General features: G+C 46.7%; 1 protein-coding gene across 3 annotated transcripts in view; it reads right to left on the bottom strand.

Moving 5' to 3' along the window:
• ELMO2 (engulfment and cell motility 2) overlaps positions 1–16,637 on the bottom strand; it is a 38,861-nt gene that overhangs the window by 2,851 nt on the left and 19,373 nt on the right. For all 3 annotated transcript variants that reach the window (XM_014787398.2, XM_087445183.1, XM_087445184.1), the window contains exons 9-19: positions 14,070–14,148; positions 10,857–10,907; positions 6,136–6,258; positions 5,637–5,771; positions 4,950–5,054; positions 4,747–4,855; positions 4,154–4,290; positions 2,856–3,019; positions 2,632–2,744; positions 2,333–2,440; positions 1,497–1,579 (exon numbers count right to left, since the gene is read on the bottom strand). In XM_014787398.2, coding sequence (XP_014642884.1) covers positions 1,497–1,579; positions 2,333–2,440; positions 2,632–2,744; positions 2,856–3,019; positions 4,154–4,290; positions 4,747–4,855; positions 4,950–5,054; positions 5,637–5,771; positions 6,136–6,258; positions 10,857–10,907; positions 14,070–14,148 — 1,207 coding nt within the window. The remainder of the gene's footprint in view (positions 1–1,496; positions 1,580–2,332; positions 2,441–2,631; positions 2,745–2,855; positions 3,020–4,153; positions 4,291–4,746; positions 4,856–4,949; positions 5,055–5,636; positions 5,772–6,135; positions 6,259–10,856; positions 10,908–14,069; positions 14,149–16,637) is intronic.

Here is a 16,637-nt window from a genome sequence, read left to right as displayed (position 1 = left end):
AGGTGTGAAGTCATCATGGCCCCTGGGCACGTATACAAGTGTGGCCGGAACCTTAATTCACCCACTCCCCACCTAAGTCACGCCTAAGATGTGGTGATACTTTTAAGATTGGAGAAGTCATTTCTCAACACTCAGAACCTTCTGAATGTCAGAGTCTATGACTGTATATCACCTTAAATATATATCTTGGTGATTAAACTGAAAGTCTTACCAGGTTAAAAAACCACCACAACAAAAACAAATTATAGCCAAAGATGGGACAATTTGAGCATCAACAACATAACTGTAATGAATTGAAACACATATAATTTGCCTAAATCCATAAGTTCATAATAATATAAGTTCATAATAATACTAAAAGACAAAACAAAATACATACACAAAATTGGTCACTATTGGATGATACCAGGGAACTAACTCATTGTTTTAAAAGTAGGAAAGAAAAGGAAGGAATAAAATAAAAGGAAAAGAGTCAAGCATTTATTCTCCTTTCTTATATAAACTGTACCACTGGGAAACCAACAGCAGATGACGACAAGTTTCTCTTTAGAGAAGTGGTTCGGCACTGGAAGATCACTAGTTTGCAAACCTTCATTCACTAATGGAACGAGGCACTGAGCATTAGCAGTCTGCCAACATCACAAAAAAAACAGACAACCACACATTATGCACCTCTTGAATCAACACAATACCATCTAGGAAGTAGTCTTGTCAAAAAAAGGGTCAAACCTGAACTGGATCAAGCCTCTAGATCTCTCTATGAATTTACAGATCTGGGACAGAGGAACAAGTTAAACTATACCATGGGGAGACAATCAGCAAATTTCAGACTCTGGGAAACTACTGAACAAGCAACCTGGTTTCTTCAACTAATAAACTGCAGAGAGAAAACAAAGATGGAAAAGATGGAGGGGGAACTTACGCATTAAGAAAGTTAAAAGATTAATCACAATGTACAGACCCTATTTGGATTCTGATTTAGCAAACAAAATGGGTATGAGTGTGTGTATGTGCATACATGTGTATATAAACATATATTTTTATACAGAGAAATTATGATATTTATAAGGCAATTAGTGGAAATTCAAACATCAATGGAATATTTGATATTAACTTTTTCTTTTCAGATGTGATAATGGTATTGTGATTATATTAAAAGAGTCCTTATAATTTAGAGATACATTCTAAATATTTACAGATGAAATGATATAATACTTGAGATTTTCTTCAAAGTAATAAGGGGGAGGGACATGTGGATGGGTAGAACTTGCCATGGTTGTTGAGGCTGGGTGATGCATATATCGGGGTTCTATCGATTTCTGTGTATGTTCAACATTCTTCTTAATAAGATGTTCAGGAATAATTTAAAGAGAGAGAGAATGGGGGCAAGAGAGCGTGCACCTGAAAAGCAGCCACCAAAAAGCAGCCACCACTGACTGTCCCCTCCAGGTATCACTGTGACAGTGACACAGACTCACACCCGCCTCTCCACTCACCTTGTTCTGTTTCAGGGCACTTTTCTCTTTCATGTGGGGACAATCTTTCCCAGTGACAATGGCCTTGATGTCTGCAACAGGAACTGTCAATGATGGGAATTAGTCTCTGGAAGCTTTCTGCTGCAAGTTGGTCCTTTCCCATGTTGGAAGGGAAGCCTCGGCCCCCAACCTCAAAGGGCTGCATCAGCTCAGGGAGGGGACCTCATACTGCTCCTCCTCTGTGGTCACTTCCCACGGACCAGGGCCTGCTGGGCTGTGTCGAATCTAACTCAGGGTCATTTCACGGCTTTTGGATTGCCTCCCCAAAAAATGGGGCCTTGGACACTCACCTCACTTCCACTTCACAGTGACGAAGGTGACAACACACCACAGCAAACAGCAGTGGCAGCACTAACAGTTCCGCTTACTGCTTGCCAGCCACGGCTCTAAGTGCTGCATGTACACTACCAATTCAGTACTCTTACGAGGGAAATGTGGCGATTATTCCCATTTTACGGCAGAAACCAAGGCAAAGAGGAGAATTAACTTGCAATTAAGTAGAATTAATAGCAAAGCCAGGATCTGAATCCAGCAGTCTGGCTTCAGAGCCTCTGCTCTTAACCACCCCCTTTCAACTTAGTCTTGTATCACCCTTTACAGTCTGCAAACCCATTCACATCTGTGATCTCACTGAATTCTCCGTGCAGCCCTGGGAGGTGACTGGGGAGATGGTGACAGAGGAGGAAATAGGTCCAGCGAGATAACTGGCCCAAGACCAGATAATCAGTTTGAAACAGCCAGGACTGGAACTCAGCTAGTCCAGCTACCATGACACATCGACAGAGAAATGAACCTACTTTTCTCCTGCAGGGATTCGAATGTCACCTCCCCCTGGGGGTTGTCGTCCAGGTCACCGTAGTGCAGGACCTTGTGGTTCAGCGCCAAGCGGCAGTACCAGAAACGTTCTGGAACACAAGGGAAGCCAAGCAGGTGAGCAAGGGCAGTTCTGGGCAAGGCCTGGGCACACGAAGGATGAGAGGATGACTTTTTCCCTGCCTGCGCCCGGCAGGGTCTGTCCAGGCAGCCTCCCTCCCAGCGCAGCGGCTCTGGGCGGTAAGGACCAGTACTGACCGCTCAGAGCCCACGCCCCTCTCACCTTGCCTCCGGCGATTCCCAATCTTTCGGAAGCTGCTGCCCTCACAGAGCCGGTTCAGGCGCTGCTGCTTGATCAGCTCAAGGATCTCAGGCTGGATCTTCTCCCTCAGCTCCCTGTGGTGGACAAGCACCAGAATAAGAAGCTCATGGGATGGCGGAGCTTGCCAAAGAAGCAGAGCTGGCACGTACCGCGCCCGCGGGCCCCCACTCCGGGATGGCACTTACACAATTGGCGGGGACTGGAAGTCATCCTGACTCATCCGCTCGGACTGGCGCAGTCGCAGAATCTCAGAGTAGCTCAGGCTGCGCAGTTTGCTCTTGAACTGATCCAGAGAGTTGGGTTTGGAGGGCAAGGCTCGGGTGATCTGCTCTCGGACCACCTGCATCACCTGAGAGGAAAGAAGAGGGCAGCTGCCACAACTCTGCTCTGATAAACGGACAGGCCGAGCCTGGGCGCCGAGGCTCTGCCTCCCCCAGGGCCTGGAGCACAGCGGGCACCAGGTATCTCCTGGGTGAACAGGTACCAGCTTCCTAAGGCACACCTTCTCAGAGGGTTATTAAGGAAATGACTGATGGTGATAAATACTTTATTTCTCATATATCTCAATTAGTCAGTGGTATGGTGGGATGAGCATGGGTTTTTGGAGTCAGAGAGAAATGGGTTCAGATCTTGACTCTGTCCCTTAATCTGTTCCTTGAGCAAGTCATTTCACATCCTCAGGGCTCCATCTACTCATCTTTAAAGTGCGAGAAAGGAAGACACATCTGATATATGCTGCCATAAGGAGTATGAGATGCTATATGGAAAGCAAGCACAATGCCTGACACACTATAGCATGTTCAAAAAATGTGTTAGTTCCCTAAAACGACAGCTAAAGGAAAAAACAGGATTCCACACTGCACGTCCAGTATGATCTCCCCAAAGAAGGAAAAATCTATAGGAAAAAGAAGACTAGAGGGAAACGCATAAACATGGCCATCGCTGGGTGGTGGAATTCTAGAAAACTTTTTCTTCTTTATACTTTACACATCTTTTACAAAGAGATAAGCAGCTTCAAAACTTGAGACCTAGCAGTACCCTACATAGGGGCTACTCAGAAAGCATCCAAGAAATGGCTACTGAGCAGGTACCCACGACATCCTTGTCAGGCCAGTCCACTCCGACCTCTCCCTAACACTTCCAGTTCACAAGACTGCAGCAGTGCCTGCAGAGAGGAGGGGCTCGATGAACCACAGCTGCTGCTGTTATGCTGATTCTCCGTCCCATGAGGATGACAGGAGGGGCGGTAATGGCTCCACTGCGTAAATGAGCGGCCCAGGCCTCCAAGGGGAAGACACCTGCTCAAGGTTACAGAGGAAGCACAACCAGAGGGGAAAGAGGCTCTCCAATGCCTCAGTCTCGTGACTCGGCACTGTAGACCAAGCTGGTTTTTCAGCTCAGGGATTCCCCAGGCTCTGGCCAGCTGTCACAGACTGTCATGTGATAGTCTCAGCCACGGGCCTCAGAGCTCTGCGACACTGACCTTGTTGAAGTCCTCAGCTGTTGCCCTCATCTCCTTCCAGGTCTTGTTCAACAGCTGGATGCAGATTCCAAAGAGCTCTTCAAACGCTCGGTCGTGGGTAAAGAACATCGGGTGGTAGTCATTGCGCCCTTCATTTGCTGTGGAAGAAAAGAAACAGAGAAAGGATGAAGCTGGGGGCTCACGTCCACAAACTCTGGATCCTCTGACCAAAGTCCCAAGGAGTAAGACCAGAGTGAGGTCTGGGGCTAATGAGGAGTGTGGGATGGGCCTTTCTCTTCTTCCTTAGCTTTCTTCTCCAGGGCACTTTCTCTCGGCCTGGCTCTACCCTGTTATAGACTCAGCTCGCCCTTACACATGGGAGTAGATGGATGGGGGTGCAGCTCTTGAACACGCTCAAATTACCAGCTCAAACAACGCAACAGCCACGATTCCCATAAACAAGGACCAGATGGATTACAGCTCACTCAGTAGTTTAACAAAAAGCACGCAAGGTTGTCCAGTCCCGCTGATACCTAACTTTATAAGCTCGAGTCTCACCAGGCTCTTGATTACAAGGAATGGCTGAGGGAAGAGAGGGAGCTGCGTGGACTTACGTAGTTCCCCAACCTGTAGGATTTCACAGAGCATTTTGGTGAGCTCAATGGCACTGCGGCCAAAGGGGCATTCATGTTTATCTTCTCGGCTGCTGTTCTCCAAGACAATCTGGGGGCGAAGAGGAGAGGGAGGATTAGGGAGGTGAGGGAGGGAGGCAGGAGATGTGGCACGGGGACTGAGAAAGCTGGCTCCCAGCCTTTACCCGGATGTAGGTATCCTGATGGAATTTAGCCAAGTACAGCATGTTGTCCAAGGCCAGCATTCCAGGAGGAGTCTGGGTGAAGTCCATTGCTGGGTTGATGTGGTTCTGGAGAAATACAGAAACCCGATTTGAGACACGGTAGTCCCCCTGTGTGCAGCATCGCCTGAGGGCAAGCCCTACTGCCCCTCCTCTGTATGCCACTAGCACCTCGTACCCACCTCTGTCGTAGCTCTTTCCACATGCCCACCTCTAACGAGACTGAGCTCTTGAGCACCGGACTGCAGCTGACTCATCTGGTATCCCCAGCGCCTAGCATGCTGCTGGGCACTGAGCAGGTGCACAATAAATATTTAACTGAATCAACCCCAATCTCCAGCTGTATTCTATCACAAAATATCCACTCCAGCTTTTCAAAGAACCTAGCTGCTCTGGTGAGAGGACGGTCCCTCTCTACCCATCTGGCTGACCCCTGGGCCCTCTTGCAGAGAGGTTTTTTCACAAGGCCAAATGTTGCACATACACTTGTGAACTCGCCACCACCAAAGCAAACCAAGCATCAAGGCCCTTCCAGCTTCTTAATGTCATCTATCCCACGGCCGCCGTTAGGAAGGAGGGATAGATGGGTGGGACCTCTGACTTCCTGCCCAGGGAGAAGCTCTGCCAACGTCTGTACTTTGGGAAACTTACAGTAAATCCCAGCATTTTGTAGTCCTTGGTGTACATGGCTTTGCGTTTTTCAGTCCCACTCCCGGGGACATTGCTAGGGTCCGACTCTGCATCAAATGCAATCCTCCTCAGTTCAAATATAATGTCTCTTTGAGCCTGAGAGGTGAAACAGACAGTTGGCAGGTGAATCAGCTAACCAGGGGAGCAAGGGAAAGAAAGAGGAGGTTGGGCTTTTCTGGGCAGAACTCTGGCCCCAAACATCTCTGAGAAGCCATCACCTCTGCTGAGCAGCACAGAGATGGGCTTGGCCCGGAGAGGCGCCCAGCAGGAAGAGAGCACGGGAAGCGCAGAGCTAGACTTCCCAGAGCAGACACACACCAGTTCTGCAGACACTACCAAGTGTAGTTCCTTGCACACAGCAGGTGCTCAATACATACACTAAGCAGGGGGAATGCACCACTTCCATGAGAAAACAGCACATAATTGAAGCCAGGAAAGCTCTGCCCCACTCGGCACCCACCTGGTCATTGGGGTCCATCTTGGTCATCATCCTTTCTTCCAGAAGGTTAAAGGTCAGGACTTGTAGGACATACAGCTGATGGGCCATCTCAGTTTTGATCGGGCAGTTCCCTCGGATCACATGCTGGAAAAAGCAAAGGCAGGGAGCAGAGGGCTGAAAGTATTTTCTTTCACTAAAGAGTCACATCCTTGCTGGTGAAAAAGAACGTACACTGGGCAGGGAACAGGACTTTCCTCCCACATACAGGGACTTCATGTTCTAGAAGGGGATGGAGCATGAATGGGCTTGATTCAGGCAGAGATGATTCACTGCGGGCCTGAAGGGCACCATCTCTTTCTCTGCACTTCCCTGGGCAGAGGAAGTGGAATGAAGGGCAGAGGCTGCACCCGGCCACGCCAAAGATGAGGGAGGCTACCCCATGAAGATTATAATATGAGAGGTCAGCGGCTGGGCCTTACTCCAATCAGGTACCTCACAGGACTACTCAATCCAACACAATAGATAGTGTACACAGAGGAAGATTCGCTTGCACAATGGACAGTATGGTTCTTTTGTTTTCCCTAAGAAAAATAAAATGTTTTGGACAGCCTCACCAAGTAGAGAGGATTTAGAAAAGGTCACTTCCTCTCAATGATATTGAGACACCTACACAGATGGGGACATGTCACACTCCTCGTCCAACCCCCACACTGCCCGTCCCTCCTTTCTCTCCTACTTGCGTCCCTTTCCTTCTCTCTGGTCACTCTCTGTATGTCCCCCTCCCTGCATCCCCTGTGTTCCCACACCATGTCCCTCTCCCTCCTCTAACTCTGTCCCCCAGACTCTCTCTCCAGGGCCCCCACCTCCCCTCTCAGTTCATCACCTCCTCCCTGTGTCCCTCTGATGCCCACCCCACTGTAGGTCCCCTCTCCTTCTCTCAGGCTCCATCTCTGTCTTTTTTGGCATGCTACAGCTCCCTCTGTCCCTCTGAGCTGATCAATGCTTGGTGTGTTCTCGTCTCTCGCCATCCTGTTCTCACTCCTACAACAGCCTGCTCTTTCCTGCTTGCTCCCTTGTATTCCTCACTCCCTCTCTGTCTCACCACCATCTTGAATCCTGTCACTCTTGGTCTTTTCTCACCAAATGAGACTCTTGCCCAGTTTCTCACACGTACCAGCTCTGTGTCCTTCGTGTTCTCTTACTCAGTCCAGCTCTATGTCTCTAGAGCTGTGCTGTCCAACAAGGTAGCCACTAGCCACATGTGGCTATATGTATTAAAGTCAGTTAAAATTAATTTAAGTTAAAACATTCAGGTCCTCAGTCACAGTAGCCACATTTTAAGCTCAACAGGCACACGTGGCTAGTGGCTACCACCCAGTGATAGAGTAGATACAGAATATTTTCATTATCACAGAAAGTTGTACTGGACAGCCTGGCTCTAGGGCTCTCTAACTCTAGATCAACGTCTTTTTAGAGCTCCCTCTAACTTCAGATCAGCTCTCTCTAGAGCTTGCTCTGGCTCGTGATCAATCTCTTTTGACCTGTGCAGTCCAGTTTGGTAGCCACTAGCCATGTGTGGCTATTGAACGCTTGAAATGTGGCTAGTCCAAATTGAGATGTGCTGTAAATGTAAAATGCACACGGGATCTCAGAGCCTTAGTGTGAAAAAAGAAAATGTAAAATGATCTCATTAATAATTTTTTATATGATTACATGTTGAAATCATAGTATTTTGGATGTGTTGGGTTAAATGAAACATATTATTGACATTAATCTCCCCATTCCTTGTTTTTTTTTTTTTTTTTTTTTGTGAGGAAGATCAGCCCTGAGCTAACATCTGCCAATCCTCCTGTCTTTGCTGAGGAAGACTGGCCCTGAGCTAATATCTGTGCCCATCTTCCTCCACTTTATATGGGACGCCGCCACAGCATGGCTTGACTAGTGGTGCATCTGTACGCGCCCGGGATCCGAACCCGGGCCGCCAACAGCGGAGCACATGCACCCAACCGCTACACCAGGGGTCTGGCCTGTCCCCTATTCATTTTCTAGTGTTGCTACTGGAACATTTAAAAGGAAATAAGTGGCTCGCATTACTTTTCCCCCGGATGGCACTGCTCTAGACCTCCTCTGCCCACGTGACTCCAGGCTGCGCTTCCTTTCTCTGTCTCTCTCTTTCTCTAGATCTGCACAGCCCAATAGAGTAGCCACAGGCCACATGTGGGTATTTAAATTTAAACTGAAATTTTAAAAAATCACAAATTCAGTTCCCCAGTCACACAAAACACATTTCAAGTGCTCAATAGCCACATGTGGCTGGTGGCTACCATTTTGGACAGCACTTGCACAACTGCAGGAAGTTCTCTAGGACAACACTGCTCCTGATCTCTCGCTAGAGTGTGTCATGATGCCCTCCCCTTCTCCCTCTGAATAGTGACTGTTTCCAGCCCTCTCTAGCTCCCTCTCTGTCACGTGCACGCACTTTCGTCTCTCCAGCAAGAGATCTCTCTCCTTAGCTCAGTCTCAGTGTTTCTCTCCATCTTCCCAGCTTATTTTTCATTCTCTGCTCTGCTGCTCCTCCTCCCTCAGCTTCCCTTTCTTCCCTCTCCCCAGCCTCTCATTGCCCAGGGTCTTTTCTCTGCCGTGGCTACTTCCGTCCCCCTCCACACCTCTTCTTTTGCCTCACTCTGAGCCTCTTCCTTTCTCTCTGTTCCCTCCCTCTGCCACTCTGATTCCTCCCTGCCTGTCTATCCCTATTCCTTCTTCCTCACCTCTGTCCATAATTCATAAAACTGCTTTGAAGTTAATGTGATATAGTTTTCATTCACTTTAATCCCCCTTCCTCAAACTTAGAGATATCATAGAGGGAAGGTAATTACTCTGGCCATCACCGGCTTGACGAAGTACAGCTCCAGTCTGATGAGTTATAGTCTGGGAGTTTTTACTTGAAGTCTTATTTGACTGTCAGATATCTCGAAGTGAACACTCTTTGGCCTGACTCAGTTAAATCCCTGGACTTCCATGAGCATGCATTAACCATCTCCTAGCAGACCACTTCAGTTCTGGGTCCTGACACTGAGTTGTCTTCTGTAGTGGAATCTTCACTTGTTTACAAGGTTTGTCCAGAAACGAGCTGAACTTCTAACCCCATTCACGTAAATACTAAGCCTCAAAATTCATTAAATTTCCCTCAGAAGGGCACCCTCACTCCCACACATGCAGAGGAAGGCACCCAGGACAGCTGCTCAAGAATGAGGACAAGAATGTGCAGGAACCTGTGCGCTCTCTGTCACTCGCAGGCAGAGTGCTCGAGCATTTGCTCCGGTCCCTCCTGCCAGGCTGGCAGTGGGCCGTGACCAGGGAAATGGCCAGCGGGCAGGAGCTAGTGCGCCATGGTGAAGTCTGGCAGCTCTGCGTGTTTAGAGAAGCTAATGGCTCCACTTCACAAGTGCTCAGAGCTTACTTCTTGAGTTCTGTCACCTTTGCATCCTGTTCACAGTCAAAGAACTGCCAATATGAGCGGAGTGCTTACCAAGTGCCAGGCCCCTGTGAAGCACTGTATTTGTATTAGCTCATTTAGTCCTCACATCGAGACGAGCTAACCGAAGCCCACGGAAGTTTAGCGAATTGCTCAAGATCAAAGATTGGTTAATGGCAGAGTGGGGGCTGGTGACTCCAAAGTTCATGCCCAGAATTTTTAAGCCTTTCACACTTGACTCCCGATTTCTCATTTTATTCCCTTCACTGTCATCTCCCAGTTTTCCCTTGTTTTTGACAACTGATAAAATGCCCTGCCTTTAATCCAGATCCTCGGCTCTCTTCCACCCCACATGACCACCCTGGTAACACGGCATTAGACCTCTTTCCAGATGCCTCCCCCTCCCCACCAACTACCGCGCCACCTTCCTCCCTCACACACCCCTCAGGAAACATACAGATCTTGTCGTGTGATCTTACTAAAAGGCCAATCTGGTTATTTCACGATCCTGATGAAATCCCCTCAGTTGCCCTGGGGAAAAAGACTAAGGCCCTACTTGATCTGGTCTTTGCCACCTCTCCAGCCTCATGACAGATCTGCTCCCCACCAGCTACCCAATCACACACTCCTTCCAGGTTCCAGCCAACCACGGCCAGAATCCCTTTTCTTCTTGGTCTGCTTACTTATCCTCAGCCTCACCTGAAGACGTTCCTCTAAAGCCTTCCTGAGAGCTCTCCTTCAAGGCAGGACTGATGGCTCCTCCTGTGAGATCTCGCAGATCATGTATCTCTATGGAACCACTGACCACAGGGTGCTATGACCACTCACTTTCCTACTGGACCAGAAGTCCTTTGAGGGCACATACACTGTCTCATTCATTCCTACTAGGGCCCCACAACTCAGGTTTATGGCTGGTGTTAGTTGAATGAATTACTTTCCTCTTTTGTGCCTATTTTAACGCATTCCCTCTGGACAAAAATGTTTGGAGTTGCAGGACGACAAACAGCAGAGCTGGCCTCAGTACCTCTTTAGCGGCTCTGCAATTCCTTGTGGGACAGCCTCCTAGAGACAGCTCTGCTTACAGAAGGTTACAAAAAAAACCTTTCCAGCTTACGCAGTGTTTAGTACCTATTGGCAAGTTCCCTCTGAATGTCCTCCCCACTCAATTTCAATAGTAATAATACAACAACTATAATAAGAGTAATAATTGCTATTAATAGCAGCAAAACAACAATAGTAACAAATACAATTTGTTCTGGGAACTTACATTCAGGATTATGGACCGAAGGTGCTTCTGTGCAAATGCATTGGCCATATCCTGTTGAGAAAAATAAGCAAACATGAGGCAAGGTGGCAGGCACACAGTTGTGACAACTGTCATGGGAAGATGATGTTATAACTCTGGAGCTTTCTCTCTTAAATTTTTTGCCTTTTAAATGAAAAGTGGGCAAATGGGAAAAAATCCGTGGACCATCAAATGTATTTTATACTCTGAAGAATTCCCTCACGTTTTTTTGTAAGCAAAAATGAACTCAAATAGGGTTTCCCTCCCCAGTGGCACAATTAACCGAATAGTCTTCAAAGAGGGACGAGGACTGCTTCAGGACGAGACACTTGTGTGACGAGGATGCTGGGTGACGGACAATGCACACGGAGCACAGAGCAGGGTGATGGTTCCCAAGCCACATGCACCGTTCCAGGCAGACACCCACCGAGGCCAGGAGGGACTCTAATGAAACACTGACTCCAAATCGAGGACACGGCTTTGGTCCCAGCAGCCCCCTCCAGCCCCCAGCGCCCACCTGCAGACAGAGGTGGGGCGTGGATGCTCTGAAACAGTAAGTAGTCCATGATTCACTTCTGACTGGTTTAGAGAACAACGTGTGGGGTGCCTTAGGGTAATTTTTCATAATAGGTTCACCTTTTTAATTATATTTGGTTCAGATTTTGACAGCAATACTTTATTTGTTTAGCACACTCAGGAAATAAGTATCCTACATAAGTGAATTTTCCAGGGAGTGAAGCTTTAAGGGTCATTTCAGAAACTTATTTTGACCATTCTTATGCAAATCTTCTAAAAATATATATTTCTTTATTTCTGAAGAGACTACAGTGATTATAATTTAATCATCACCAAGGACTTGGCTTCATCCAAAGGAACCTCAGTTATTATTCTGTGTTGTGACACTGTACTACCCTAAGGAGCTATTGAATGTGAAGCTATTTTCCCCTAAACAAAATGGTCCCAGATTACATGCTTTTAATTTTTCTGACAGCTTTTCATAATTCTTCTGTCTCCTCCTTCCAATGTCAGCCATCGCTTCTTATACTGTTAATTAGTATGACTTCACTTTCTAAACTGCTGCCTTAATTTAATTTTATAGATAATTCTAAATCAATGGGCCTAAGGGACCTGTCACACCTCTCCCATGGAGCAATATCCATGAGCACCGTCATTTTTCTCCGAGCTGAAAGGCCTTTCTCTCTCACTTCTAGATTTCTAGCCATATTCCAAATGGCTGACACTGCCAGGAACGTTCAGTTTTACTTACATCCCCTGAGCACACACTGGCTGGCAGACAGGGAAGGTGGCCTAGAAACTTCTTTGGTAGCTATAGGACATCAGCTTGAGATTAAATCTCACTGTGGACAGCTCACAAAGTGGGTAATTGACAATGGTCTGCTGCTAGAATATAAAGGCCTTAGACCAAAAGCTTCCCTGTGGTGCTGGGGAGGAAGCACTCATCCTCATTCATGTCCTCGCAGAGCTGACCTCTCTAAAGCTCCCTCTAACCAAGAAATGAGCATCCAATTCCCTTTTGTCAATGCTCTACACCTTTTCAAATTCCTACGGTCTAGTAACGTCCAAAAGGGCATGGATTTACCTTCACTCTTTGCTATACCAAGCTGGAGGGCGATGCACAGTGGTATCATCTAGATGAAAGTCACAGGATATTTTCTAACTCTGATCTTCTCTGGCTGAACCACAGACCCACATAAAGGCAAGTGACAAAGGAAAGACTGGGCTACATTTCCTGGAGCAGGCATCCCCTTACTTCTTTATGTGAATCTAATCTGCAGTACGTCCCCAAGTGTCCTGACGAATGAGACCTCCAGCACACCTTTCCCTGTGTCTCGGAGTTCCCTGAACATCCAGATCAGATCAGGAGATTCTTGCCCAGCTTTGACCTCCCCACCTGGAAGAGAGCCAGGGCCCCTCCACAAGGCAGTGCTACTTACAGTGACAGGCAGGTCTAGAGGATTAAGGTGCTTGTCCTGCCGGCAGAAAGCAAAAAGCACAGAGAGAAGCAGATGGAAGAATGAGCTTTCAGCTTACATTCAAAACAGGACTAGGAAGGACAAGATTAACAGAGCAAAGCCATCCAAGAAAGACAAGGACAGACAGAACCACAGATGCTCCTGGTCCTCCCACTAGAATCTACCAAGAGCTTGGTACATGATCCCACATGAATTTCAACCTGCTGAGCCCATAGTATTGACAGAGAACTAAAAAGTCTTTCTTTTGTATACCACTTGGGCTTTTACCAGAGAAATCTAGAATGTTAGTGTTGGAAGGGCCCTTAGAGATCATTTAATCTGGCACTTTCATTTTACAGAAAGCGACACTGAGACCTGGAGAGGTTGAAGCACTTGCCCAGCCAGGGTTAGTGTCCTTAGCTCCAGGGCCCTGGACTCTCAGGTCAGTGCTTGTTCCACTGCCCAGCGGATTCCTCGTTTCCTCACTGGTACAATTGGGGTCTTGTTTTTCCTTATGACATCCTTGTGAAGTAAACGGGGCAGATGCTGTTGCTCCCCTATTACAGGTGAGGAAACGGGGGTTCAGAGAAGTACAGCAATCTGCATGATGTCACACAGCTGAGTAACAGGGGAAGAAAGAAGTTTAGAACCTGGATCAGAGGATCTTTATTCATGAAACTTCGTGCTAAGTCCCTCCACCTTGCTTCCTTAAGGAAGGATCTCATTTGTTTCGGTCTCCTTAGACTCAACAGTGAGGCCTAGGAGGGTCTCCTCTCCCTTCTTCTTCATCCTCTAACCCAGGGGTCGGCAAACTAAGGCCAAATGAGGCTTGTCACCTGTTTGCATATAAGGTCTTATTGGCAGACAGCCACATCCAACTCTTTACCTACCGTCTGAGGCTGCTTTTGGCTACAACAGCACAGTTGAATAGTTGCCACATAGACCATAAGACCCACAAAGTGAAAAATATTTACTTTCTGTCCCTTTAGAGGAAAAAGTTTGCAGGTCCCTGCTCTGACCTAAGACCCAGCTGGCTTCCCTCCTCGTTCTTCCCTGGTTCTTCCTCAGCAAAGCCACTGTGATGGGCTCTGACCAGAGGGACAGGAGGAAGGACTCTGGGAAAATGGGTGGGTTTCTGTTCTCTGTACAGCAAAGGGTGGATAGGTGAGAATTCTTCTCTTGGAAGAGCCCAGATGAAAAGCTTGAAAAGGCAGCCACAGACCTGTCGCTTGTCCTCAGGAGCCTTCAGAAAAAGTGCGTTAATCAGTGCAATGGCGTAGGTCTGAATCTCCTGGTTGGAGCTGTGTCAATGGAGAAAGAAGGCAGAGGGAGATTAGAAGACTGACCAGCAAGATGATACTTAGAGACGGTTTAAAACAATCACTTGCAGATTGTAATCAAATAATAATCTGGGGACTAAGTCTTTGTTTGTTTGTTTTGTTTTGTTTTTGTTTTTGTTTTTTGTGAGGAAGATCAGCCCTGAGCAAACATCTGCCAATCCTCCTCTTTTTGCTGAGGAAGACTGGCCCTGGGCTAATATCCATGCCCATCTTCCTCCACTTTATATGGGACGCCGCCACAGCATGGCTTGACAAGCTGTGCATCGGTGCGCGCCCGGGATCCGAACTGGCGAACCCCAGGCAGCTGCAGCGGAGCGCGCGCACTTAACCACTTGCGCCACCGGGCCAGCTGGGGCTAAGTCTTAAAAGCCTTAAAAGTGGGCATATGCCTTGACCCAGCAGTTCCACTAATTTATCCAAAAACAGTCATCCGAGAGCTGCACAAGATGTATTGGCAAGGTGTTTCATTAAAGTACCAATAAAAAAAGAAAGAACAGTAAATAATCCAAATGTCCACATTAGCAACTCTGTTTTTCTATATTAAGATCCTAGTAGTCATTAAAGATCACGTATTAGAGTAAAGGTTCTTCACCTGGGATTCAGGGATGAGTTTAGAGTGTCTATGAACCTTAGAAATGGTGCAGAAATTATTCCATGAGTTGGCTATGTGTTATTTTTTCCAAGGAGGTGAGAGTCCATAACTGTTACTGGATTTTCAAAGGCATCTGGATGCAAAAAAGATTCAGAACTACTCTTTTAGGAGAATCTTTGACATGGGGAAATGTTCAAGATATATTATTCCGTAAAAAAGTCAAAGTACACATAGCATGTATAGTAAGATTCCAATTTTGTTAAAAATATGCATAGAAAAAAATACTGGCAGGATAGTCAATTTAATGTTAACAGTGGTTATGTCTGGAGGTAGGATAATGGGCAAATGATTTATCTTTTATGTATTTTCAAAGTCTTCAGCTATGAACTTGTTTTATCTTAAACAAACAAAATAACTTCAACTTCTGGAATTCTCTGGAATCGTACAATCCTGGCACTTGACAAGATGTCTCCACTTGCCATGTTGTGGACGCCTTCTATGGCTCTCTTTCCAGAGGGGATAATGGACTTCGTGGTCAGGCAGGGGGCCTTTGGAAGTCTAACGGAGGGCACTAAGTGTCTTTCAGCCCAAACGGCAGAGGACATAATTTCTAGTGACCGCTATGGGCTGGAAGTATTCACAGATGGACCCCTAAGAAATGCCGTGCCCCCCTATCATCCTTAGGGAGGCAACTGGATCATTCCCAATTCAGAAACAAAGGAACAGAGAGGTAAGTCTGAGGTCAGGTAGATCAGAACTCTCCATCTGGAATTGATAATGTCTCCCTCACTTCAATCAACCTTTTTGGCTTTCTGAGTATGAAAACAGAGGCTGAAGAATTCCTTAGAAGTGACAAGGAGAAATCAGAGTTGCAAATCTCCTTGTGCTTTCTTTTTACTTGGACTAGTGGGAAGGTACAGGTTGGGAGCACAGCTGAATGAAGACAAGGCTGCTATAAACAACCAAATCTGGGAGCTATGGTTTCCCCTGGAATTGGCAGGGAATTCTGGAAGCGTTCTGTTAATGTCTGACATGCTAGAAGGGAGCAAGAGTCAGAAAGGAATCAGCAGTATTACCACCCGTGTTTCAGGAAGTCCAGTCCCCTTAAAATGTGCAGAATGATTGAAAGTGAAGTAAGAAGAATGGAGAGGATAGTGCTCCAAAGGGTTTATGTGTCTTCTGGTTTTGTTTATTATCTGGAAAAATATTTTCAGATGTGACAAGCTTAAAAAACAAACAAAAGCAAAAAACTCCTGAATTTATTGAATAGCTATCCTGTACTGGCCACTACGCTCGACTTTTTATCTCCTTTGATCCTCACAAGTCTTGAGAGGTGGGGATGATTAACCCCAGTCTAGAGAGGAGGAGACTGAGCCCAGAAGAGACTAGGTAACTTGCTGAAGGCAGAGACCTAGTATGCAGTAGAACCTGGATTTGAACTGATATCCTGAACTCACGCCCTGTACAATACTTCTTGGTATCCCCCTACAGCATACTGTTAGTTCAGTAAGTGTTCATTCAACAAATACTAGTCGAGATTCTACTTAAATCAAAGCAGAGGATACAAAAATGATTGGTCCCTGTTCCTAGACAGCTCCAAGTTTAAAATGGGAGACAGATAATAAAAATACAATATTTTGTATAAATACAATTATCATAGGTACAGAGACTATTTGGCCCATAGAAGAGAAAGCATCTAATTCTGTCTGGTACACGGTGGTAAAGGAACATTGGGAAAAACTTCACCTTATCCTAAGAGGTGAGGAGAGTTACAGAGGATTTTAGGCAGTAGCATGACATGATTAGGTCTGAATTATGGAAGGAAGTAGTGAGGCAGTAGTGAGGAAGAGGTGACGAA

This window comes from Ceratotherium simum, chromosome 21, assembly GCF_057802395.1.
Source record: "Ceratotherium simum simum isolate JZ-2026a chromosome 21, ASM5780239v1, whole genome shotgun sequence".
Taxonomy (NCBI): domain Eukaryota; kingdom Metazoa; phylum Chordata; class Mammalia; order Perissodactyla; family Rhinocerotidae; genus Ceratotherium; species Ceratotherium simum.
Note: the sequence above shows the minus strand (reverse complement) of the source record. Positions and strands in the feature narration are given on the sequence as shown.